Here is a 25,711-nt window from a genome sequence, read left to right as displayed (position 1 = left end):
AATGTCAACTCCTTTCGTCAATCACTCCTGGATTATTACACGGGGCAAAGCTGCAGCTCGGCCTCTACGAAGTCTTCTCGGCCTCATGGTTGACACCTCCGAATGTTTGTGCCAGGATCCACGAGACAAGGTGTTTGCTCTGCTGGGCTTAGTCTCGCGATGGAAGGTGTGGCCAGTTTTTTCCGACTACAGGCTTACTGTGGAGGAAGTCAGCATTGGTATTGCAGCATATTTGACGCAGAAATGTGGCCTCAGTATGGCTGTTCTTCTTTTTGCAGGTGCAAACCGAGCTCGACGAAGCACTCTGCCATCTTGGGTTCCAGACATACAGGTTCCGTTCCGTGAACGGGGCAGCGGTGGAAATCTTTACGAAAGTCATAAAGTCTTGTCAGATCGATGATACTGAAAGGCTAGGGCTCGATGATGCCACATTGAACATGGGAGCTCTATCGTTGCAACTGTCCTTTCCCTACGATATCCGTATCATGTCGCGAAGCGGGTATCTACAGGTTACAGCAATTAGGGTATGCAATCTTCGCAGATTCTTCACTGAAGATGGCCGATATTGACAATCGTTTATCCGGCCTGGATGCGAGGACGGCCCGGAGATGAGAGTCACTCTAATTCTCCCGGATCCGTCAAGCATATTCCGAGATTCCAATGAAACTAACGTCTCCAACCACATACAACAAGATGACAGTCTTTTCTGGATTCACGGCATCAACATATACGCAGTTTTAAGGTCGACCTGCACCCCTTCAGTCTACATATGTCGTCTTCTGTGCGCCTGCGATCTGCTGTTTGAGAACGTCGACACTGGTAAAGTGGCAATAGATATGACCTTCAAGACCTTCAACTTGAGCGATCTTGCTCAACTTGAAGAGCGAAAGATATCTCTCCTAGAAGATTGCCTTTTTGGTTATTGGAGGAGATCATGTGCAGCGAATGTAAGAGTTGCCAGCAGAGTCTCTCTTTGTGAAGCTTGCAACGTACATCAATCGCCATCAGAGCGACGCGAAGATACGCCTTTGGAAGATATGGACACAACTTGGAGCCAAATACAAGGCCTACCTCGAAGATGAACTGGGGATTCAGTTACTTCTTCGTGGCATATCCGGGGCAGAACACATCACATTGGAAAATAGTCAAGACAGTAGGCCCCGGCAGGCCTTTATTTACAAAAGCTGCATGCTGAGGTCCTCGGAGTCCCTCTTAGTTCTCCTGTGGTCGCTATTACAAAAGACGAGGTGCCGTGTCAACAAAGCCGTCGATGTGGAGAAGCTTTCGCTCTCGGACGAAGAGGTACTGAAGGCTTTTCAAGAGTGGGCGGACGTAACGGACGACCTTTTATTTGCCATGGCCCAATCCGTTGAATGTGACGACGAGTTCTTTTTCGGAATACGTTCATCTAAGGAGACTCAGAAAAGCTGGCTAAAAGTATTCGACAGATTCAAAAACAAGATGATGCCTCAGCGGATTTGTATTATGGGATCCATGGAGGCGATTGCTTTCGTCTTAAACCTATTTTCGCATATGAAAGCAGAGAAATGAACAAACGCGCCCTTCTAGCTACACGTATGAGAAGCGGGAGTCTCAAACAAAAGAATCACAATCTACGGGAAACAGTCTGTGGAGCTGGCAAACGGCAGGATGCGATTTTGAGAAAAGGCGGAAGATTCTGCAGCACATGAGCAAACATCAGTGGTTAGCATCATGGCGGGATGTACCAACTGATAAGCTCGTTAGATTGGAGCAGCAGATGTCGATTCGCTATCAAGTGGGCTTTTTTGGATTCAACTTGACTTTACCTTCCAAGATTACTATTCAGTAAGTCATCGGTAGATTATCATGATCAAAGATTAGTACATGGAACGAATTTACATGCAAAGAGGCCCCGACATTCGCGAAATCTTGCCGTTATTGACCGCTGCAATCAAGGATCTTGCAATTCCTTTGAGTCGTCTTGGCGCACGTAAGAGACTATGAATGCCAAATAATAATCGCGGGGCAGCATTGAATGTGTGGTAGTAAAAGTTTGCGACCTCGATCAAAGGCTTGATGGTTCGACAGGCGGAAAATGCGATTGACTCTACTCAAGGATTACCACCGTCCGAAAACTTCAACTCCTGGCCGGAGACACCCTCCAAAACATTTCCAATACCTGCTACCTCGCCATTTCCTCCTTGCATGATCGCAGCATAGTTGTCAGCAATTAGCTGGATTCCGGACCCAAACCCCTTCTCATCAAATTGACAATGACCTCCCACTGGCTTGTTGTTGGCTGTCTGAAGCTTGTTGATCGCCTCCATCTTCATGCCCTTGTCTTTGACAACTTTCTCGTACGCCTTCATTGTAGCGGAGATCGATCCCTGCAGGTGTTGGAGCTCCTTTTGAGTGCTCTGATAGTGGAGTCGAGTATTCACAAGAGCGTCACGAGAGGACTGCGATACTTCAACGCGGGGTTCCATCGCACCGCAGCCTAGCATCACCCCGTTCCCAGCGAAGTTGCCCATGTGCGCTGGCATAAAGTATCCAGAAAGCAGAAGAGAACCTCCGGAGATCCCAGAAAAGAAGATATTCGAGGAGTTGAAAGCCATGTACTTGGGCAGGGTTTGGAAAACCAGATCATTGACTGCTTGAGCGTGCGCAACGCCGTCTGTGCGATTAAAACCGGAACCGCCTCCCCAGTGGAGGTTCCTGTCCGGGGAGAGCACTGTGACTCCTGCCAGATTGTTCTTTACGCCTTGGTTAGGCATGTCGAAGAAAGAAGAGCCGCTATCGCCGTGTAACAAGACGTGAAGCCCGAGGTTGCCCTTCGCACCTGTTGTCTTGCCGCCTCCGGGTACCTTGCTTGCCGTTGTAAATTCTCCTGCAGGACCACTGATGCGAAAGCGAATTTTCAAGTTACTAGCTCAATTATTAGCGCTTGCTTTATTCAAGCGAGCAGCAGGTTTGGTTGAAGCTTCACTCACTTGATTGTCTCTGTTGCATCAAGAATGATTGAACCATCTTTCGCCGGCATAATACCCTGAGGAATCTTGTTTGCTTTGTCTGCCGGAGACTCTCCACCTGTCTGCTGTGGCATGGGCCCGGGTAGACACTGAACACCACTAAAAAGTAGGACAAGTGCTAGCGTTAAAGCGCGCCGAAAGTGGTAGATCAACTCCATATCAATTACTGTTGATGGTTCGATTCACACCGTTAGATGAGCTAGACAGGATGGTGGGACGGGGTCACTGGAAAAGGGAACGGAGGTTCCAAGACCATATGATATCTCTTGATTCACTCGCTCTACATTAGCACGGAGGGGGTCTGCAGTAGAAGGCGGCTGAACAGTGTTTTAAAGCTTCTTTTTCTCCCTCACGAACGGTCTAAATGATAGTAGTTTTATCATGAAGGTTTCCTCGCAAGGAGTTTCATCTGAACCATCGAGGGATGTTTTGGGTCGGATTCGAGGCTCCCCGGGATGAGGGCGAGTAAGGTGGGGAGCAAATAAACAGACGAACAAGGGTTCGACTCGCAGAGGTTCATTCGTGATTTGTGATCTACTATAAGCTAAGTAGGCTGCATTAACCCATGGGAAACGAATTAAGTCAACAGGTAACATCCTTGATATTGCGAGGTTGTCATGAAACGGCTGTGTACACAGCTCAACAGACGGTAGATGCTTCTACTGCACTGATAGTCTTGAAATGTGAGACTGTTGTACAAATCAATAAATCCCAATGAGTCTTACCTTAACTAACGGTTACGACAACCTTGATAGCGGAAGCTGTAACCGTAGAGATGAATCGCCATGGATTCTGCGCAGGTCTTCTCAAGGACGTAGAGCCTAAGGGAAGAAAATAGTTCAATATTGGCAGTGCACCGAAGCTGCGGCCGCCAAGTCAGAGTCGACACACCACACGTGCAGTTTCCTGTAGGAATCAGCCACTCGCTGGGTATCAGGGCAGCCTATTGGTGTTTCTGACGCACTTCCTGAAGACTTGCAATACTGCGACAAAAGACTCTGGCCGGGATTCGGCCGGCCGACGGCTCACATCCGCCCCAATGATCCAGTGCCAGTGGGCCGAAGAGCCCCCACCGAATGTCCCCCCGCCTTCGGACGACAGCGCACCGATGCGGAGATCTGTGGTATTGGTCCTTGCAAATAAAGATCGCAGCTTCACATCTAATAATTACTACTGTTTTTCAACTCAATCTTTTTGTTCTTTCAAGTTTATCGACACCAGCAAATACCACCAAGATGTCGATGTCCACTGAAGATTGCGCAAAGTCCCGGGAGGGCTTCCCCCGCCCGTTCCCCAACACACCATCTAACGTCCTTGACCAATTACGAGTGACGGGCAAAGTCATCGTAGTTACCGGTGCTGCCGATGGTATTGGCTATGCTGTCTCCGAGGCTATGGCAGAGGCCGGCGGCAATGTTGCTCTGTGGTACAACTCGTAAGAGAACGCCTCTAGGGATACTGCCTCATCCTTATAACTTTTAATTGACTAAGGACGTCACAGAAATGACGCTGCGATTCAAAAGGCTCAGGATCTGGCAAGCACACATAGCGTCAAGACCTCAGCATACAAGGTTGATGGTTAGTTATTCACAAAATGACCAGATTAACAGTGTGAATGTGAAGGTTTACATCCATGCAGTATCAGATTCCAGCCAGGTTCAAGAGACTATTGCCAAAGTACTGAAAGACTTTGGTAAAATTGATGTCTTCGTTGCCAATGCCGGTGAGTAATATTAATCATTTTTTTCATACCTTAAGGCCAGATGTGGCTAACTGCAGTGTAGGCATGGCAATTTCAAAGCCCATTTTGGAGCAAACGCTGGACGAGTACAGGAAGCAGATGTCGGTAAACGGTAAGTCGGCCTATTTCAGCCATGTCATGAACTGTTCACCTGACACAATTCCTAGTGGACGGAATCGTGTACTGCTCCAAGTATGCTGGCGAAGTTTTCAAGAGCCAAGGCTTCGGCAATCTCATCATCACTTCAAGCATGAGCGGACATATCGTCAATGTCCCTGTCGACCAGCCCGTCTACAACGCCACCAAGGCGTACGTCACGCACTTCGGAAAGTCCCTTGCCCGCGAGTGGAGAGAGTTTGCCCGTGTCAACATTGTATCTCCAGGCTTCTTCGACACGAAGATGGGCGCTGGTCCAGATGCTCTGCAAGAAGCGTACCGCATGGCAGCTCTGGGCAGACAAGGCCACACTAAGGAGATCAAGGGCCTGTACCTGTATCTTGCTAGTGATGCCTCAACTTACATGACCGGTAGCGATGTGCTCATCGATGGCGGCTATGTCTTGCCTTAGGTGAAGGTCAAGTAGAGGGGTGGTTTGGAGCATCTTTTAGACGCGGTAGAGACCATAGAACATGTTACGGATTCAAGACTCTTCCCAAAGTTTCGTAATGACACTAATGAAAGGGACGAATGACTTAAATGATTGATGATTGTTTAGGTAAGTGAAGATAAATTGCAAATTGTCGATTACGTCTTAAACTTGCTGCGTAAGCCGTAGAAGCATTCATGACGTGCAAGTGCCTTAAGATGTTTTTCAGCGTGCTGCAATTCAGTCCTTCTTTAGGTCAGTTTCACAGTCGCGAGCTGCCTTGCACAAACTTCTTATCAAAGTCAATCCCCAGATCCTCTAGCACCCTCTTAGCTACTGGACGGCCACCGCCCCAGACTCCTCCACCCGGATGCATGAAAGGTCCGGCAAGGTAAAGACCCTCAATACCAGGCACACGATACTGAGCGAGGGCAGGCGTAGGCCGGTTAACTCCCATCTGATCCGCCGCCATTGAAAGACCAGCAATGTCGCCACGCTGGAAACTCGCGCTGTCGGACTGATGATCCGGAGGAGCAACAACATGATAAGAGCGAACGATGTCGGGAGTAAAGTTGTCCAGGTACTTGGAAAAGTACGTAAAAACTCTCTGCACCCAGTCGTCCTTGATGCGATCCCAAGCGGCCCAGCCGCCGTCAGCAGGCTCTGCCTTGCACATCACGACACAATGTAGCAGCGACTTGCCCGGTGGACACCGGCTTTCGTCACCTGAACTAATGCAAGAAGAACCGATCATGATGTTCTTCGGGAGGATGCCCTGGTTCATCTCATCGTAGCTCTGGATGAGATCTTTGAGATTGCCTGGGCAGCAAGTGTTCATGACAGCTTTGTCGGCAATCGGACCCGCTTTGAACTTGAGCGGGCGTTCGAGGGCGGCGTGGACGACGAGGAGACTGAAGTCAGAAACGCGGGTGTTTGAGGCCGCTTTCGTTACTGACGGATCGATTCCGTCGACGAGATGTCCAAGGTTGTGAGGATGAATCTGTCCAATGACGGCCTCTCTCGCTCTCAGCTCTCCAAAGCGAGTTCTCACTCCAACAGCACGTCCGCCTTCAGTGATAACCTTGATGACTTCCGTATCCAATTTGACGTCGCCACCGTGGTCCCTGAGACACCGGATTACAGACTCTGTCCATGCAGATCCGGAGCCCTCGGGTACGCAAAGCCCATAGATGTCAAGAAGTCCAAAAGCCAGGTAGGCCATCAAGCCAGTGCCGGTTGTTTTGGGGTGGGCAAGCTGGATCTCAGTTACGAATCTCAGCAACGCCACTTGGAGAACCTCGCTTTTAAAGTATCTCTGGACGATCTCCAGGGAGGAGCTGGTTGATGCAATGGCGATTTCCTCAGCTGACGGGCTGCTAGCGATATGTGCTGACATGTCGCGGGGAGGCTCGAACATAGAAGGCATCAAAAGCTCGGTGATTTGGCGACATTTGTCCACAAAGACGTTGTAGGCGTCAGCATCCTCTGCCGAAAATTGTCGAATTGCATCGACGGTCCTGTGGCGCTCTCGGTAGATGGGTAGGACTTTGTCTTCCATGACTATGGCATAGCACGGGTCTAGCTGCTTGTACACGAGGCCGTATCGAGACTGCAGACCAAGCTCATCGTGAGTGATCATGGGGTTCGCGAGGATCATTTGGTGAATGGCACTGTGACGTTCGCTGATAAACCCGGGCTCGGCCATCTGGAGGCTAGCTACGCCACCTCCCGGGTAGGAAGCCTTCTCCAGAACGAGGACTTTCTTTCCAGCTGCTGCGAGGTAGGCGGCTGAGGTCAAGCCATTATGACCGGACCCCACGACGATGATATCCCATTCGGTGGTTGCTGGTGAAGAGGTCAGTTTTCCCAGCTTGGAGAAATTGGTGGCCATGATCGAAAAGTAGTGCGGTGGGTGAATCTCCTAATTGAGATACGTGATCAGGTAGTTTCGCTGAAAGTGTTCGAATGTTCAACCTATTAGTAGGATAATAGAGTGACTTGGTGAAGGAAGATAAAAGAGAATATCATGCCGTATTTAAACAAACGTATGGCATCCCTAGTCGCCTTTACAATCGGTACATGGGTCCAAGTATGTAAAGTACTCTAGAGCAGCGGAGCTGCATATCTTGGCGACCAGAGTAAGATACTCTGACTTACACACTCTCTCTATCAAGTTGAATCTACTCTGCTTAGGTTTCTGACCGCTTAGCAAAGCTGTACTTAGGGTGTCTTCGCGTACAGATGGCGTAAACAGGAAGCAGTCAACCATCGCCGTACCCGTGACATGGGGGTCAGCATATCTTACAGATTTGGCTAGGGAGCATCCTCTGTGGATGGTCTATTGCAACGCTAGGTTGGTAAGAATTTCTATTGCTAGCTACACCATGAATCGGCGACGGACAATTGACAGACACCGTTTCTTGCTGTCGGCCAAATCGTGATTTGACACGTCGTCTGTTGACCCGGGCCGTCTCATGCATCCTTGTTAGATCCCGCCCCCACAAACTCTGTCTCCGCCATACCTTGTTCCGAGAGGGGTATATAGGAAGTCCCCCCGCAGCCTCCGAAAACATCAAGCTCATTGTCGTAACTACCCCACACCCTCCGACGACAGCAGCCTGCACCCATGGGCGATAATTCTACAGCACGTCGGAGCAGTAATAGAATACGTCTACGTTCTACTTCCCCTGATTCCGATGGGGTTCAAGCGAGATTATGGCTCTGAAATGTGACATTTGTAAGGCCGAGTTCCGGCGTGCGGAACATCTCAACCGCCACGCTCTCCGCCATCTCGGCGTACGCCCTTTTGCATGTCCGACATGTGCCGCCAGTTTTGCCCGAAGGTAAGAGACCCCGAGCCAAACGAAGCTCGTAGACTGCCTGGTGGCTGAGTGTGGAATCGTGTCCTGATGTTGAGACACTCGCCGCGTCAATTGGCTGATCTTCAGACTCGACAGAGACTCACTTCAGCGCCACATGCAAAGTCATGCAGACGTTAATTCTTCACCACCAGGCTCCGATACGCCAAAGAGGGCCCGTAGATCTTGTGTCTCTAGAGCCTGCCGGCATTGTGCTCGCTCCAAGCAGCGTTGTGACGGGGGCGACCCCTGCGCTAGATGCCAATCCAAGAATCGGTCTTGCGTTTATACAGCTGACAATCAACGAAACACCCATTTCTCAAATGAACATGAGGCTCAAGCATTTGATACTGCGGAAGCACTCCAGGAGCCCACCTCCCCGGTTGCTTTCAACCAAAGCGCAATAATCAACAGAAGCGAAGCTGTCAGTGGCCACAACCTTGCAACTTCATCTACCTTAAAGCTCTTTATGAATGGAGGAGCAATCGCGGGTATGCTAACAAATGCTTGTAGTTTCCGGAAACTCGAGTTGATACCTTCCAGGAACATGCACCTCAAGAGTCAGTCCCAAATGCTAGAGATGATTTCCAAGCTGCTATCTGGACTCAAGATGCACTCCAGTTGGAGCTGGATCCGCTCTTGTGCACGCCAAGCCAATGGTGCTTTCCATTCTCGTCAACTAATGCATGGCTGAGCTGGGATGACTTCCTGAGCAATGAGTTGACGACACAAGAAAGCGCCAGGGTTACTTCCATGGCCGACGAAGGAGTTTTACGGGCTCAGCTTATCTCAGATCAGACATCTCACGGAAGGGCAGAAGAGAACCGAACGATCGAGATAGATTCCAAGGGTTCAGAAGTGGACGGAGGGGTGTTAGCTGCAGCTGTTCAAGAACCTACGCCTACTTCTCTGTTATCAGAGGATACACCGCGAGCGATTTTCACCAATCACTCCCAGCTTTCTTCCACTTTTGCAAATGCTTTTGGGCGGCCATCAGCTTTCAGTCGGGATTATGATGACTCCACAGAGGCAGAACGAAGTCGAAGCCGTCGAAAAAAACACTTCGTCACCCAAGGCCTTGAAAATCTCAGTCGAGTTGCAGGTACTACATTCATTAGTGAAGGCATCGATGGAGAAGAGCAGGACTGGGATCTCGAGGACTACGGTCATGTTCCGACCTTGAGCCTACATGCTTACTCGATCCTCGGAACTCAGTTTGAGAAGCTGAATGCAGACACAGACTATTGCGAAGCATTTACGGATAAGCCGTTTCCAAGTCAAGAAGCTATCAATGTCTTCATACAGTCTCATTTCGAACATTACCACCCAGTGTGGCCTTTGCTCCATCAACAAACCTTCGACCCAGAGCAAGTTCATTGGATTCTCCTTCTTGCGGTCGCGGCGACGGGTTGCGGGTTCTCGAAGTTTGGCACACTGAGCGATTCTTTCCTCTTGCAAGAACTTTTGAGGCGCTCGATCAATCTTTGTGTAGGTTCGCTCTGAAGTTCATTGTTATATGCAAGGCCGTGAAATTTGACAACCTGTCTAGCTAGATCTTGATCCCGAACCGGATCCATCTTCGGAACTGTATCTGACGCAATCCGTTTTACTCAGTCAGATCGGGTTGATGTTTTCTGGAAGCATGTCTTTCGCTGAACACGCTCAAAGAAACATGTCTTTACTAGCAACACTTTGCCGACGAGCAGGCTTCTTTAGCGAAGCTACGTCACATTCTGTCGACTTTACACCGCAACCAGCGAATTGGCAGAAATGGATTCGCGTGGAAAGCAAGAGAAGGCTTGCACACCTATCATGGGTAAGTCTTCGTATGCTGCCTCAAGCATGTGGGCACGGGAACGCTGACGTCGCAACTACTGTAATCTTAAGATGTTGGACGGTCAGCTGGGCTTGTTCTTTGACTTGCCTCCAACCATACCAACAGATCTTCTACTACTCCCACTGCCATGTGAAGAAATACTTTGGAGATCAGATTCTTCAGAATCATGGGCCGATCAGGCTTCAAGATCACCAAGTGAGTAGCCCCCCGAAAAGTCGAAACCAGCCGGCTACTAATTGCGCAGACTTGGTCAATAGTAGGCTTCTCCGAGAATATCTTACGCGTTTTCGGCGTGATAAAAAGATCCCAGAAGACCTGAGTAGCTTGAACAGGCTCTTTCTTACTCTAGCCTTATACCGAGACTCGACAAATAATCAAGACACTATGCGCTACCTAGCGATTCTGCGAGGCGGTGAAAACGCTCAGCTTCCGACCGACGACATTGACAGGATCGCACTCCAGCACAACCACGCTTTCAGCCTCCTTATACATATGCCTCTACGAGTACTAACTGCGTTCTCAGGCTGGGGTGTTAGTAGTGAAGTTCGAGAGGCTGCAGACCGGAGGCTTCGCATGTGGCTCCGCCAAAACCAGGGAAAGGCGAGAATCATCATCTACCACGCCGCAAGGTTATTTTCCCATATTCGGAACCATTTTACACCTGGACACCACGAGGTTAATGCCCTGCTGTATGCTACACTCTCCATGTGGATTCACACTCTTTTCTATTGTCACCAAACAGGCTCTTGGAGGACCCTTCGCCTTGACAAACTAGATGGTCAAAAGAACATAGATGAGTGGCTCTCTGGAGAGCCCGGATTCCGGCTTTATGTAGCAGGCATCGGGAATTTGGGTGAAGAACGAGCATCCGACCGCTTACTACAAGAGAGCGTACGGATGTTGTCACAGAAGTCAGGCTGGTCTCTAGGTTTAGCTGTGAGCCTGGTTATGAGAGCGCAATGGAGATCAAATCGAGGAACGCGATGATTGACAATCTCTTGCTTCAGGCTTTCCTGCCTGGCTTTTGGTCGAAGAGATCTCTCTATTGCCGTCAGGTAGCTCTTGTATGGCTAGGTGACACTTTTAGATATGTCAGATCATTGGACGCTTTCCACTATCACCCGGTAAAGTTCTCAAGAGGTTCTACAGATCACTTGTGATTCAATTCTTGAAATTGGAGGTGCCATAAGATTAGGTACCGCTAGAACTCCAGATCCTTCTTCACCACAATATTCTCATCCCCAATCACCGCAAAAGACTTCTGCTTGTTAAAAGACTGTGGCATAGTCTTGAAGAGGGCCTTGAGTCTGTCCTCATCGCTGAGGAAGCTCGCTACGGAGTCTCGGTCCGGGAACCAGTACTGCTCGAAAGCACCCATGGTAGACCAGTCTGAAGTAGCAAAAGGCGTTCCGGCGAAGAAGCTGTCAGTATCCTCATGAGTGACTTCCCGATTGAGAACATATCTCATCAAAGCCGTGCCAGCTCCGAGCTCTGTGATAGACGCTGCTCGGCTAGTGAGGTCGTCTTCGGCAAGGGTTACGTTTAGAGACTTTGCTAAGAAGACGAACAGCATAGCTGCTTTGGTTCCACGCTTCTCAAAGAGGATCGGGTCAAACAAAGCTTCAGCGAAACATTGACTGAGAATACCAGTCTGCGATGAAATGTCCGCGAATTCGTGCTTGCCAGCAGAAGCTTTGTATTCGGGAGCTTGGAACGAGCCCCAGAGACCTTTCAATGACGTCCATCCCAGCGTCGTGACGGCGTCCCAAGGTTCCAGACCACCGTTCGGAATGCCGGGGACATTGGAATGAGGGAGTGCGACGACCTGAGTATAGTTACGTAGGATTGGAACTACGTCGGAGATATGCCTCGTTATTCTAGCATGGACGCCGGTGTATTCCTCAAGAAACTTGTCTTCGGACCACCCGGGGATCCGTCTGCAAGCAATGGTCATCTTGACAAGGGGCCTCTTCTGGCTATACGCTTCCTTGACCGGTGGTACAACGGGCAACAATAAATGAGAGTCATATTTACCCCCGTAATGAATAACATGACGACCTTTGTTGATAGTCGAACTGTGCCTGGGGATGGGCGCACCTGCGGGGTACTTGCCGTAGTCGTGCCCAGAGACTACCAAGCTGAGTCGTTCCCCTGCCCGGAATCGACAGCTGGTCGGCTGTATCTCAATCTCCACAGGCACCACGTCTCCAGCTTTCAAAGGCTCAAGATCTCTTCGATGTAGATGTACCGGCTTCCATGGTGTCGAGGCCTTCTGGTCCAGCTCGCGTCGAGAGGCTCTAAGCCAGCCGAACCCGATGGGACCGGTATCGACGACTGTGATCCAAGGAAAGTACACGTCTTTTCCATCTCTGTCCTTCTTTCGTAGAGTGATGAACAGATCCAGGTTGTCGCCACCATCTGTCACTTCAACCCAGAGTCTGAGCTTGGAATGGCCTGCAAACTCAAAGGAGTTCCGCAAAGGAAGCTCGAAAGCGACTTCGCCCTCACTCGCGTCATACGAGGTATGGCTTTCCGCGCGCTGGGCTATTTTGCTCAAGCCGAGACTTGGAGTCGGGAAGTACTGCGTATACTGAGTTTCGGGAATGGGGAATGCGTCACTGTATCGCCATTCCCCAGTGTAGTAGCGTTCTCTCATGGTGTAGCGAACTTTGGGCCAATACTGGACTTCAGTCGGTAGCCCCAGCAGAAAGTAGTCTAGGAAAGCCTTTTGGCGGCTCAATGATTCCTCAGTGACCGACCATTCCCATCTAGAACATATAGGGAAGGTTAATGATGCTACCTTAGCTAGAGGTAACAGAAGAAACTCACTTTTGGTATTGATGAATTTCGAGATACTTCTCCTGAGAGGCGATCTTTGCCCAAGCATTGAGTGTCCCGCGGGTATGAATAGCGTGGTCACCCCATCCACAAATGATGTAGGCCGGGGCCTTGATTTGAGCAAGAGCCGGTATCTTGCTTTGCCAATACTCATCAAAGTAAGGGTGCGTCTCGGGCCCGTCCGTCGTATCCTCGACAAGATTCTTCCCCCAGTTGAAGAAGTTTGGATAGCTTCCTCCATATCTCAATCAGTTCCACCGTTCAGAAGTTCATGTAGATCTTCACTGGAAGGGAGGAACTCACACGGCACCGAACTGTGTCTCGGGGATTCCGCCCTTCAGAGCCATTTCGCGGTAAATATCAGTCATACCATCTATGGGAACAATGGCCTTCGTATTCGAATGTCAGCAATCCAAGGCAGGACTGAACAGAATTCAAGATTGCTCATACCGCAAGCGAAGGAGGTTGTTCGGCTGCCACGAGCCATAGCACCATTGCATATCCACTAGCTCCATATAAGGCAATCTTGCCATTTGACCAACTCTGTTTTGCAAGCCATTCAACAAGATCATAACCTGTAGAAGTGCGTCATCTCAGCAACATTCTTCAACATTTTTAAAAGAGTTGCAATGCATCCAATTCAAAATGTGCATGTAGTAAAGGATTCTGAGGGAGTAGTACTCACCATCGATTCCAACATCTCGAGAATAGTAACTCTTGTCACCTTCAGACTGGAAACAGCCTCTGGCGTCTATGCTGGCAACGATGTACCCGCGAGGACACCACCATCCCGGATCCGCTGCTTCGAACTTATAGTCTTTAGTGATCCGAGCTTTATCTAACCCTGCACTAGGTGGGAAAACTGCAATGTCGGTGGCGCCGTCTTTGCTGTAGACGCTGTAATTGAAGATCACGGGAAGCTTCTGGCCTTCAAGGTGACGAGGCCGGTAGATGTTGCCGCGCAGAATGGTCCCATCTCTGACAGGGATTGCAACATCCATGTTTGAGATGATGTGTTTGTCGGTGAGGGTTCGAGGATTGGCATCCTTAACGCCCAGAATTTTGGGATCCCAAGCTGTAAGTGACATCAGTAAACGCCCCGCAGAAACGAGAGCTCGAAAGTCTGGTATAATGACTCGTAGAATTTCACCTTTGATGAAGTTTCCCAGTCTCTGGGTCCTTGCCAGTTCGGCCTCAAGAATAGCGACATCAGCCATGTTCTGAAAATCTAGCTGGATAATCACTGCTGGAAAAGAGGAGTTTTCGGGATTTCGTCAGCAGATGTTTTGAGCCAACTGAAAGAATGGACAGAACATCAACTTATAGCAAGTCTACATGTCGACGATAACCATCTCAGTCTCGCTCTCGCTTTCTTGCTTAACACTATCACCGAGCTTCCCGCGTTCAATGACGAACGCAGTCTTAGGCACCCCCAAAAGGGGCTGAACATTGCGGGGATCGGACATCGTGGGGTAGCGGGGCCGACGCCGGCCTGTGGAGCCGATGGTAGCTTGCATCTCGGCAGCAGCACTCGGCTCCGGATAGTGAAGCGTAGAGTTATGGGGGAAATACGATCCCTGACTTCCTGCGGAGGCTACTTATTTGGGAAACCCTTCGGTGTGCTGTAGTCTAGGTCTGATCATGTCACGCAGAATACCAGTAGGAATCCCGAATGCGTTGGACAAACGTTGTCATATATCACTGTCACATAAACGTTTACGGTTCAGCTAGTCGCTGGGCACGGGAAAGTCGTAGGGGTATTATGCAATAATATTATCTGTGGCTAAGAGTGGAATGAAACCTCCTGTAAGCTCATGACATATGTTTAGACAGTAAACCACAGATTACAATATTGTAGACATTTCCCAATCATTCCTAATTAGTGATTGCACTGGCTAGCGGGCTTCTGGCCCTGAACACCCTGAATGCAGTTGTTGGTAACGTCAAGAACGTGATTCTTCAATAGAGCAGTGCAGGCCGGTCCCAGGGTTCCGCTGAAGTTGTTACTGGTAAGGTTCAAGACTCCCAAAGTGTTGAGCTTGCACAGTCCCTCGGGAACGGATCCAGACAGCTTGTTGTCGCTGGCGTCAAAGACAGTGAGGTTCTTGATGGCATAATCTCTGGGCAGCGAACCAGACAGGTCGTTGCCAAGAAGGAGAATCTCTTGGACGTTCTTCATATTTCCAATGCTCTTAGGGATGGACCCATTGAGCTTGTTGTTGGCCAACGTCAAGTAGATAACGGGGGAAGAGCCAACGTTGCTAGGAATGCTGCCCGAGAACTTGTTGTCGTTCAAGAAAAGGACCTCGAGGTCGAGGTTGAAAGCCTCCTTCGGGATCGGGCCGGAGAACTCGTTAAAACGCAGATCGAGGAAGGTCAGGTCGAGGTCAAAGACACCCGTCGGGAAGGGTCCGGAGAGCTTGTTGTTGCTGACGTCGATTTCCCACAGCCACTTGAGAGCCGAAAGATCCTTGGGGAGCGATCCCGTGAAGCCGTTGCTGTTGGCGTGGAAGAAGGTGAGATCGGTCAGCTTGTCGAGGAAGCCATCGAGGACTAAGTCCTTGCCCTCAAGCCCGAATCCATTGAGATCGATCCCTGACAAGGCATTGGTTCCGGTGTTGGGGTTCTTGGCGCAGCTGAAGCCGTCAAACTCGCAAACGTTGTTTCCAGTCCAGTTCTTGGTGGCACCAGAAGGGTCGACGGTAATCTTGTGCTTCAATGATTGAACGAGAGAAAGATCTCTCCCCAGGTTTGAGCCACTGGAGGCGGCGGGTGCACCGAGCGCAATGGAGAAAAGGAGCGACGAGAAAAAGAGCGAAAGAGGAGCCATTTTGAAAAAGAGTGTCGAGACGAGCAAGCAAGTGAAATACACAATATTTTCCACAGGGCTTGAATGGGAACGCCCAAAGGTTTATATGGCAGCATCGCCCACCGGCCAGGCTCGAATCCGTCCGCCGCCTGCCTACATGTAATTTCTGCTGAGTTTTGACAAGTCACCGGCTCACAGAGCCTTTGAGTTTTCGTATGTTAGTGTATCACGACTCGGTTTTATTTCGCCCCCACAATTGCGCCCAAGATTTGACCTGCGATTGTTTATTAACCTTCGGGCTAAGGTGTCCGTGGGGCGAACAAGATGAAGACACAATCAAACCATCAGTTCCTCTTCAAAGCAAAGCTCTGTTCTCTACAAAAGGCCTCGGCGAGGCGGGAATTGCTCTTTAGCTAGCTTTAACACTTCGAGGATTAGATGACTGTGCACTCAGTCAGACGGCGACAACAGTCAGTGGTTCATGGCAAAGTTCATGTAAGTACTTAGGCATGGGTATGACAGCCTCCACAGCAGCACAGGTCATACACTTAGGCAACTGGTACCTTACATGCAGCTGACTTATCATCATAGCTTTGAGCCACAGCCAACAACGCTTAGACGTTCTATCGCTATTGTTGACATGTCGGTTTAAGCAGGTGCGTACTAGTAGTATATCAACCGGCAACGTGGTAATTACTTGGGAACATCTTAAAGGTCTGGGAGGGTATTGAAACAAAAGACGGGCACAAGATCACATCTAGTACCAAATGCCTTCTGGCAGCAACCTCGTAATCTTTCAAACCTTGCCGGTGCCAGACCAGCCTGTTCTTTATGCACATTATCCCAGTCTACAACGCCGGCCTCAAATGCAATGCGGCATCAACAACATTACAACCATGAATTCCGCCCAGCAGAATCTGCTTCGTCTCCCGGCTTTTACATGTCAATGCGACGGCGACTTCTCATGGCAATATCAATGGGGCATCCTACTGCCCCTCCTACAAGACGCTAGCGTCTTCGTCCCGATGGATAGCTTACCAGCACAAGTTCCTGCATGTGTTTATGACTGTCGACATCGCGCACTGTATCCAATGCGCTGCAACAGGACGCTGCACTGTTGTACGAACAAACTCAAAACGAAATAGTCGTATCGTCGGTCATTATGCGGTTCAGGAATCAGATTGAACGAATCTTATTTGACCCTCGTCCCTGATCGGACTATTCATTATGGTATCCCACGCTTAGCATTACTAGATCTCCCGAAAACTTTGTTGCGAATAAGTTGTTGTGAAAGAGGAGAAGTGAAAGGAAAAACCAATGTGTAGCCGTCACTGCTTACATTGTACCATTGACGGGACCGCTCCGGGCCTTCGCAGCGTCAAAGAGAGCCTTGATGTCGACCTGCCATTGCGCGAGGTCGGGTCGGAGAACGCGGCGATCGTAGGTGACCAGGCCGTTGACTTCGCCCTCGACGTCGGTCGTCTGTGTCCAGACACCACCGCTGCAGGCGTACATCTCGACTTGTTCGCGGAATTCTCTCAGCAGAACTCGTCCGCGGTAGTTGTACGCTTCGAGGTTTTCGTTGATTTCGTAAGTCGCGTTGATCGAGTCAATTGCCTGCTGAACGTTCCAGAGACTATGTAGTGTTAGTTCCTGTTCATGAACTCGAGCTTGGTGCTACACTTACTGCTCGATCGAGACGTTGTGTCCGATGCCACCAAACTCGCCCTGGAATCCGATGCGTCTATTATCGTAAGGAGGCGAGGCGAGAGAGTAGAACGGTGTGCCACATTGAGGGTTGGCGTAATGGTGGTTGTCGGCGTAGTCACCAGATCCATGGTCAAACCAGCCGCTGTTTGCGTTGATGAGCCTCGTGGGGTCAATCCCGCGAACAACGTCAACAAGTTTGGCCTCCGGGTAAGGTGGTGTTCTAAGTTGACCCCAACCTTCATTGTAGATGGTCCAGGTCACAATGCTGGTGTAGCTCTTGTGCTCTTCGATCATCAGCTGAAGCTGACGCTCGAACTCGGCTTGTTGGTCGGCATTGGGCAGACGAGCCGAGTTGGCTGTCAGACTTGGCATATCCTGGATGACAAGCAGACCGAGGGTGTCGCAGGCGTGGTAGAATAAGTCAGGTTCAACCTTGATCTGCGAAATGTTAGTCTCTGACTGACCCTTGAGGATGAATGCACAAAATAGAGACTGAACATACGTGCTTGCGAACCATGTTCATCCCAATGTTCTTGAGAACCTTCAGGTCATATGTCATTGCCTCTACACTCGGAGGAGTATGAAGTCCATCGGGCCAGTATCCCTGGTCGAGGGTTCCAAACATGAAGATGAACTCTCCGTTCAGCAGCGGGCGGTTGACGCCATCCACAATACCGGTCGAGATGGTGCGGAAGCCAGTGTAGCTGAAGACCTCGTCGCTACCCATCTTCAATGTGATGTTGTACAAGTTGGGGTTAGTCGGAGACCAAGCGTTAGGAGATGGCACGGTGAAGTTGAATGCGGTTCCAGAGTTGCCCGTGCCTGTTCCTATCGTGTTGCCGTCCGCGTCGAGAAAAGCGATTGAAACCTCCGATGAGGTATTGGAGGAACTGTGGACAAGCGCATTCACTGTAAGAGGTTAGCAATGAAACTCGCTAACTGCAATATCATCTTTCTTTCATCGCCTCTTACCATTTCCGTTGTGGTCAGCCGAGAGGTCCAGCTTGGTGACGTAGGTTGACGGCGTGCTCTCCAGCCAGACTGTCTGCCAGATGCCAGAGCATGACCGGTAGAAGATGTGCGAAGGGGTCCTCGTCTGCTTGCCAATTGGGATGACGTACCCATCCGCATCGGTGGGATCGAAGACAAACACCAGCCTGAAACGCCCCAGAGTTAGTTTGGGGAATGATTGAAGAAAAACATGGAAAGAAGCACTCACAAAGTGATGTCTCCTCCAGCATTTAGGTAAGGTGTCGCATCAACCGTGTAGCGGAAGTACCCTCCACGGTGGAATCCAACCTTCTGACCATTGATGAATACGGTCGCCTCGTAGTCGACAGCTTCAAAGTTAAGGATCACCGATTGGTTTCCCCAGCCGCTGGGCACCTGGAACGTCGTCGCCAGCCAGAAGTGGGTGACGCCAAGCTCCTGGATCCCAGACAATCCGCTCTCGATGCATGAGGGGATGAGAATCTCACGATCAAGCACGGCGCTGGTCGGCGGGTGGTTGACGTCGTCATCGCTGCTCGCGGCCCGGTAGGTCCACAGGCCGTTCAAGTTGAGCCAATTCTCTCTGCGAAGCTGCGGGCGAGGGTGCTCCGGCCATGGCTTCGTTCCGACCTTGGCTGTCCAGTCTGTATCGAGAGGCGGAGTCTGGAGCTGGTACGGTTCCGCGGTTCCGGCCGTTGGCGCTGAGCCTCCGGCAGTCGTCGTGGCGTTTTGCGCGTTGGCAGCGATGGTGAATGATAGCACCGCCGCTGCGGACGAGAGCAATGAGCGCGTCAAACGCATCGTGAAAGGAAGACTAGAGTTGCGCGCCAAGGGAGAGTGAGAGAGCTCCCTGTCCTTGAAGGGAAAGAGAGCTAGTCGAATGGAAGCTATCGACGAAGCTTCCAAGAAGATGCAAAGAACGAGGAGTAAGACGCGAACAAGAGGGGTCAAAGCATTCAGGGGGGATTACTCCTGTTATACTTCTATCCTGCTTGAGAAAGTAAGATTAAACTTTCTTCGCTCTTGGGACGAGCGTTGACACTCAACTGACTTATAAGCCTCGTATTAAGACCTGCGGCGGCGCACAGCTTGTCAAGCAAGGCAAGCAGGCACATCAGATTCTCCACCACTCCCGGACAACTCGGCATTAAGTCAAGTGGTCTGGTTTTGGACCTGACTTGGCGGCGGGAAGGAGGAACGACCGCACGCTTTTCGAAAGTTCCTTGCAGCCCCCGGGATCGGGCAGCGGGCTCGCGGTGACGTGCCATCCAGAAAAAGGGCAATGCAATGTTTGCGCGCCGATGAGCTAGACGACCTAGTTCCCCCGCACTGGAGAAATTGGCGTTCGCGAAAGAATGTTTAGTTTCCCATGTCTTGGCCGCTTGGCCATGAGGGGAAGAACATGCGGGATTCGTCCTAGTGCTACTACGTCGTGTTGGTTGGTTGGATCGTCCGATGGCATGTGAGTAACAATAATAGGAGCTTTTCGAAAATAAGCCCAGGAAATCCTCTAGTCTTTGCACGATGTGAGCTGTGTGGTTGTGTACGTTGGGCAGCACGTGGAGTCGTTCGATGGGTGGCACAAAACAGCTGCATGATGCGGTCATCTGGAGAGGGGGAAATGGCTGGCCACAAGACCTCAGGACGGTCGATCTTGTCTGTTCTCGAATGTCGAGCAGAAAGTGCCGTAAGCTGCCCTAGTTTAGGCTGACACCTGTGGCCGACGACATTGAAAATGAGATGCGGAAAAGGAGAAGCGGTGCGGATATTGTGTGACATTGGAAAGTTTGAAAACCCTGACCAGGCATTACACTTCTCCCACCTTAACCCAAAAGATCCCATCCTGACGAGGCGCAGCTGCTAGATGAGAGGGAATCTGGAGCATGATGCTAGCCTAGTCCTTGGGACGAAGGAGTGATCGACAGGTCCTTTCGACTAGAAGCAACGCCAAAAGTCGTCCGGTTTTTTTCATGGCGAACTGTCACCGCTTGCCAGATCACAAGCGGTCAAGACTCAAAAGACCTTGTCTCCCTTCTCCTCGTCTATTCATTTCGAGCTACTACCCTAAGTCATCGGACATCTGCACCTCAACAGGCACGACACCAGCCAAGACTCTTGTCTTTCCTCCACTTTCTCGCTGATGCGGGGAGCGGTAGATTCAGTGGGCATATCCGACTGGCTCTCCTTTCGCTCCTCGTCGCGGGAGGGGCTGAACCTTGTTTAATCCCCGGACCGTGCATGCGGGGATGGCTGCTCGAGATCGACGGCAAATGTCTTATTTTCCCACTTTCCCTCTACCGGCCTGGGTCCAGATGGCTTGGGACCTACCTCTACAGGAGAAACCATGCAGGTGACCTCCTTCTTTGCTTCAAGCGATCCAATGGTCTCTTTGAGACTGTAACTGATCATCGCCAACAGCGGCGTACTTGTTGTTTACACGTGAGTTGCATGTCTTGTGGTATGTCTCGTGTGCCGGTGGAATAGCCGGCATGACCGTACTGCCCCTATGGCGAGCTGGAGAGCAAAGTCGACCGAGATGCATGACACTGGCAAACTCTCGCAAATGAAGTGATGGAACCATGCCCTTGCGCGATGCATCTTCACTCCATCGCTACAACCTCATGTCCCCGCACGTTTCTCAACGGTTGCTCGACCAGGAATTCATGTCATTTTTGACCGTCGATGCAGGTGCAGTACGGATGAACATGTGTGGTCACGTTGAGAGAATTACTGTACACCAAATTGCATTGGAGATCACGCAAAGTTCAGATAGCTCAGATTCGGCCCAGGGGCAATCGCGATTCTTCACAGCTTATGGCTATCTTTTCGTGTTTCCTCAAGCTCCTTTCGTTTTTTTAAATTAAGAGATCAGTGTCGGCGTAATGAACATCGTATCAGGCTTGTGGCTCGGACTCAATCGTGAGCGGTACATGTTCTTGCCGCTTCAGTCCAAATCCCTTCAATTTGTTGTCGCGCAGAGCAAAGAAAAGTGAGACGGCAACTTGGCTCCTCGCTTACAGCCTCTAAGTAATGGCCAGCATCCACAATCAGACTCGTGCCGCGAGCGAGTGGTGACGGAAACCTGCAGCAACTTCTGCGAACAAATGCAGCGCGCCTCACTTTCGTAATCTCGACTGGACCGTCTGATCACTGTGCATCGTCTGAACACACGTACCTACCCGAAACGTGGATGCAAGATGCATAAGTCATCCAGCGATCTGAAAGTTTCGGATTACTAGGATTAGGACTTCGCGAAACACCAAATACGATTCAAGCTCATGAGCCATCTTGCGGTCTTGAGGGGGACCAGCCTGTCTCATAATGAAACTGTCACCAACCTTAAGTTGAAGTCGTGAACTTATTGTCATCGAATCTAGAGAAAACCCATATTGCTATATCTGTTTTCTTTTATGGGATTTGCGAGCATGAAAAGCGTGATGACATGAATTGATAGCCACTTAGAGGTGCCACTGTGTCAGGGTGTCCGCATTCCGCAGCAGCATCGCATCAACCCTCTACTAGGTACGAGGGACACCGTAGCATAGGCTTTGAATCCAGATCTAATGATCGGCAATGATCATCAGGGCAAGAATCAACATGGCGGGCTAATGTACGATCGGATCGCTATATTGGGATTCGCTACTCAGTCTTCCTGTATTAGTGTTTACAAATTCCCATGGTCTCTTGATAAAACTTGGACATTGTAGTGTCGGTCTAATTCCATTTATTGGCCTAGGTCAGTATCAATCTTAATAAAGAGATGCTCAAAACATGCAGGAAGGAAATTCCGGCCAGGAAGAGCTGATCCTTCTAGATCTGTCTCGTATCTGCTTTGAAGGAAAGTTCGGCTGTGCCACGTGGATTCTTGAGGTGTGTTGAACCACAGCGAATTTCCCGTTTTTCTCATTTCCAGTCACTTGAAAGAAAGCCATTTAAGAGTAAATTGGCTTTAAGAACGAAAGGCTCTTGCTACTTCTTTAATACTAGCCATAATTAAGATCATAGCCCATCCTATCTACCCAGACTTCATACTAATCACTTGATATCAATGGTAAGGTACTTTACCTCGACTAAGTACTAGGGACCATAAATTTTGACCACTTGCCAAAGTGAATAGTTTGAACCCGGTATTTACCCGAGTATCTGTCTTGTCGCAATATTATCGTCGTGGCTCGCGACCAGCTATGTATTCTCTCAAGCTTCCTTCGTTGTGTACTACTTCCTCAGCGGAACGTCGACTTATTGTTCAATCATTCTTGACTATGAACTCTCAAAGTGGTAGCTGCCATTTCCATACCCAGTATCGCTTAGTAAGAACCAAAGTCTTCGACAATAAAAAATGCTTTCTCTACCAATCACTGTTGGAAAATAAAAGTCCATGACGCGTGCGATATGGTCCCAAGATACGGGACCTCCTGTTACGGAACTAGGCCTATCTTCGCGGCCAGGACAATGGAGTGACATTGTAAGATAAGCAATGTGCATAGAAGCAATCCTTCTGATAAGAGCTCGCTCTGCATCGCTTATCTACACAAGCGACACCTCGTATTACCCCGCGGTGTTGAAGCACAACAATCCTCCGGAGGCCGTTATTGCACGGATTACCTACACTGCGGTTTTCTCGAACACAACTGGCCAGTCCAGTATTATAGGGAAGACGAATTTGCGTTCTCCGTCGTGTCAAAATGAAGCAGTATCGGGACACATATGGCAGGAGCGAAGGGGATGCCGGGTATCACCACGACACTAGTCGGCCAGTGGTGTACGACGACCTCGACCCTTTCGGACATGAAGAAAATCATCAGGTGCGTGAAGCGTATTCGACTCCCGAATCCAATAATAGAAGACTGATAAACTGGACATGGACTGCAGATCAAGTATAAAACGATGTCATGGAAGCTTGTCGCGGTGCTCATGATAGCCGAAATTGTCAGCAATGGCATGTTGTCTCTACCATCCTCCTTGGCTGTCGTCGGCATAGTCCCGGGAGTGATTCTTATCGTCTTTCTCGGCATCTTCGCAACTTACACGTCGTGGCTGCTGGTCCAGTTCAAGCTGCGGCACCCAGAAGTCCACTCCATGGGCGACGCCGGCCAAATCCTCTTCGGACGGCCCGGTCGAGAACTCCTCGCCTTCGGAACCGTCGTCTTCGCCGTCTTCGCGACAGGAGGGCAACTCCTTGCAGGCCAGATCGCCCTCGCGACGCTGAGTGACAACAAGCTGTGTCTAATGCTCTACACCGGCATTTTTGCCGTCCCAACCCTGCTGTTCAGCTTCCCGCGGACGATGGATCAGCTCTCCTGGCTCTGCATCCCCTCGGTCCTTTCGATCCTCGTCGCCGGCATCGTGGGCATGGTCGGCGCGGGTGTACACCCGGCCCCAGGCCGACAAGTCGACGTGGCTGTGTCATCCGACTTTTACACGGCCTTCATCGCCATTACGAATCCCGTCTTCGCGTACGCAGGCCATTTCATGTTCTTCATCCTCATGTCGGAGATGAGGCGGCCGCAGGAGGCGATGAAGGCGGCTTACACCCTCCAGGGCTTTGCGACGACGTTTTACGCCGTCTTTGCGGTGGTGTGCTATGTCTACCTCGGCAGCGAAGTCGCCTCACCGGCGTTCAGCAGCTTGGAACCGAAGTGGGCCAAGGCGGCGTACGGGATCGCGATACCCAACTTCCTACTTGCGGGTTCACTGTATGCGCACACGGCGGCGAAGTTGATTTTTGTGCGGATTTTCAGAAAGAGCCATCACTTGCATAGTCATACGGCTGTCGGGTGGGGAACATGGGCGATTTTAGTTGTGATCATGAACGGCGCGGCATTCGTGCTCGCGGTGGGTGTTCCGATTTTCAATTATCTTATCGGCATCGCGGCGAGCTTGTTTGCGGCTTGGTATACGTATGGGATCGCGGGTGCTTTTTGGCTGCATGACAACTATCACGACTATGATGGATGGAGGCAGTGGGCGCGCAAGTGGTTTCAAGCCACCGTGGCGGTGCTGACGTTTGCTGCTGGTGGCTTCATCTGTATTGCTGGGACGTATGTCACTGTGAAGGGCATCGTTGAGGCATATGAGTCTGGTGCCGTGGGGGAGCCTTTCAGTTGTTAGACTTTGGAGGTTGACTCTGGCGAAGAGTTGCGAAATCAAGGCACTAATTTCGATGGGAAACCAAATGCCATAAGGTAGATCCAAAGCCTGCCCAAAATTTCCGTTTTTCCAAGTCGATGTCTTGGATATTGCGATCCCTGTGATACCTATGTCTCTAACTCTGAGGCTGATACCGTCGACCAGCAACATGTTGAGGGCACACAGAATGTCACATGGCTAGGGTTGACAAGAATAGATCCGAGTTTTTAACGGAAACAGCCACACATCCAGTGTTCTGGCGGGAACCGTTGTTGTGTACATACTAAGTATAGTGATGTTACGCATGAGCGAGCTGCATCCGGCTTTCTCTCAGATTTCCAGGCCCGTAGAGCTCAGCCACAGGACGCCAAATGTAGGTTCGCGACCGTTGATACTTGGACTTGGGTTGCTGAAAACATGTGAAGCGCATATTAATTAAGAATGCATGAATGTGTTGGCGGCAGGCAATGGTGTTGGACTGAAGAAGATGACCTGATGATGGTAGTGTCAGTACGTACTTGTGTTCGGGACGGGGAAAAGGGACAAGGATCTTCCTGAATGACGTCAAGCTCGGCGCTGGAGACCGCATTTGTTCCGGTCTCCGCTTCCTCCCGCGGGCCTCCACCTGTGGGCATCCCTTGCTCTCTCTTGAGATCCTGAGCCTAGACTCACTCTTATTCGCAGTCTATTATATCCTTCCTGAGTGATGGCCGCTTTCGAAGGTGTGTCGGTCTGTGGTGTGTCATCCGCTGATATGTTTTCCTGATGGTGAACGTCTATCGAATCAGACAAGACACGCGACACTACACTCGCCAGCCAGCAAATCAGCAAGCAAACCAGGCCGGCCGGAAGCCATCGTGCAGGGCTTCAGTCCCCTGTGTTTCACTGGCTCCTATCTTGGAAGAGTTTCACTGGCTCCTATCTTGGAATCTCGATGGAACCGACTCTCAGTCCCCTTTCTGGATGCTAAAAGAGGGCGCCCAGCGTTGCATTCATACAGTATCCGGGTTGCAAACATGGCCTGCCGATGATGACTGGTGAAGTCATCGCGGCCAACCGCACCCAAGTGGGCACCCAATCGCCGCCAGTGCACCAACGCGGTTGGTTCCTGGATTGGATCCAGCACCGACTGGCGTGCCCAGCCCTTCCAAGTTTTGGCTCGCCTGCTTTTTCACGCTCTTCTCCCCGTTGCGCCGGTGCTA

General features: G+C 50.4%; 8 protein-coding genes across 8 annotated transcripts; 3 read left to right on the top strand and 5 right to left on the bottom strand.

Annotated features, from left to right (window-relative positions):
- Positions 1–2,093: 2,093 nt before the first annotated feature.
- Positions 2,094–3,169, bottom strand: BDP55DRAFT_545538 (uncharacterized protein; the record flags this gene model as incomplete). Its single annotated transcript, XM_060568581.1, has 2 exons — positions 2,094–2,907; positions 2,973–3,169. The coding sequence occupies 2 exons, from the start codon at positions 3,167–3,169 to the stop codon at positions 2,094–2,096; spliced, it is 1,011 nt and encodes a 336-aa protein (XP_060433135.1).
- Positions 3,170–4,246: 1,077 nt separating this feature from the next.
- On the top strand, positions 4,247–5,320 carry BDP55DRAFT_691587 (short-chain dehydrogenase; the record flags this gene model as incomplete). Its single annotated transcript, XM_060576992.1, has 5 exons — positions 4,247–4,446; positions 4,513–4,589; positions 4,651–4,734; positions 4,796–4,864; positions 4,920–5,320. The coding sequence occupies 5 exons, from the start codon at positions 4,247–4,249 to the stop codon at positions 5,318–5,320; spliced, it is 831 nt and encodes a 276-aa protein (XP_060433134.1).
- A 280-nt stretch (positions 5,321–5,600) lies between these two features.
- BDP55DRAFT_725608 (uncharacterized protein) lies at positions 5,601–7,229 on the bottom strand (the record flags this gene model as incomplete). The annotated part of the gene is made up of 1 exon (XM_060579029.1): positions 5,601–7,229. The coding sequence occupies one exon, from the start codon at positions 7,227–7,229 to the stop codon at positions 5,601–5,603; it is 1,629 nt and encodes a 542-aa protein (XP_060433133.1).
- Positions 7,230–7,932: 703 nt separating this feature from the next.
- BDP55DRAFT_653165 (fungal-specific transcription factor domain-containing protein) lies at positions 7,933–11,156 on the top strand. Its single transcript, XM_060574164.1, has 6 exons — positions 7,933–8,181; positions 8,296–8,620; positions 8,710–9,684; positions 9,746–10,012; positions 10,084–10,228; positions 10,278–11,156. Exons 1-6 carry the CDS (start codon positions 8,054–8,056, stop codon positions 11,018–11,020), a joined length of 2,583 nt encoding a protein of 860 aa, XP_060433132.1. The 5' UTR covers positions 7,933–8,053; the 3' UTR covers positions 11,021–11,156.
- A 78-nt stretch (positions 11,157–11,234) lies between these two features.
- On the bottom strand, positions 11,235–13,218 carry BDP55DRAFT_759750 (CocE/NonD family hydrolase; the record flags this gene model as incomplete). Its single annotated transcript, XM_060580833.1, has 3 exons — positions 11,235–12,801; positions 12,863–13,102; positions 13,175–13,218. The coding sequence occupies 3 exons, from the start codon at positions 13,216–13,218 to the stop codon at positions 11,235–11,237; spliced, it is 1,851 nt and encodes a 616-aa protein (XP_060433131.1).
- Positions 13,219–14,750: 1,532 nt separating this feature from the next.
- On the bottom strand, positions 14,751–15,701 carry BDP55DRAFT_691584 (uncharacterized protein; the record flags this gene model as incomplete). The annotated part of the gene is made up of 1 exon (XM_060576991.1): positions 14,751–15,701. One exon carries the CDS (start codon positions 15,699–15,701, stop codon positions 14,751–14,753), a length of 951 nt encoding a protein of 316 aa, XP_060433130.1.
- Positions 15,702–17,015: 1,314 nt separating this feature from the next.
- Positions 17,016–19,181, bottom strand: BDP55DRAFT_691583 (family 2 glycosyl hydrolase; the record flags this gene model as incomplete). The annotated part of the gene is made up of 5 exons (XM_060576990.1): positions 17,016–17,316; positions 17,368–17,828; positions 17,893–18,299; positions 18,363–18,547; positions 18,610–19,181. The coding sequence occupies 5 exons, from the start codon at positions 19,179–19,181 to the stop codon at positions 17,016–17,018; spliced, it is 1,926 nt and encodes a 641-aa protein (XP_060433129.1).
- A 3,884-nt stretch (positions 19,182–23,065) lies between these two features.
- Positions 23,066–24,491, top strand: BDP55DRAFT_546001 (transmembrane amino acid transporter; the record flags this gene model as incomplete). Its single annotated transcript, XM_060568619.1, has 2 exons — positions 23,066–23,185; positions 23,253–24,491. 2 exons carry the CDS (start codon positions 23,066–23,068, stop codon positions 24,489–24,491), a joined length of 1,359 nt encoding a protein of 452 aa, XP_060433128.1.
- Between the last annotated feature and the right edge of the window lie 1,220 nt (positions 24,492–25,711).

Source organism: Colletotrichum godetiae (assembly GCF_030913485.1).
Source record: "Colletotrichum godetiae strain CBS 193.32 chromosome Unknown BDP55scaffold_8, whole genome shotgun sequence".
Lineage (NCBI taxonomy): Eukaryota > Fungi > Ascomycota > Sordariomycetes > Glomerellales > Glomerellaceae > Colletotrichum > Colletotrichum godetiae.
Note: the sequence above shows the minus strand (reverse complement) of the source record. Positions and strands in the feature narration are given on the sequence as shown.

Excerpts from the sequence above, each read along its gene's own strand:
- BDP55DRAFT_653165 (XM_060574164.1), top strand. The coding sequence starts at position 8,054 with ATGGCTCTGAAATGTGACATTTGTAAGGCCGAGTTCCGGCGTGCGGAA. Across the intron at positions 8,182-8,295 it reads GCCGCCAGTTTTGCCCGAAG|AGACTCACTTCAGCGCCACA; the intron begins GTAAGAGACCCC and ends CAGACTCGACAG. Across the intron at positions 10,013-10,083 it reads GGCTTGCACACCTATCATGG|ATGTTGGACGGTCAGCTGGG; the intron begins GTAAGTCTTCGT and ends TGTAATCTTAAG.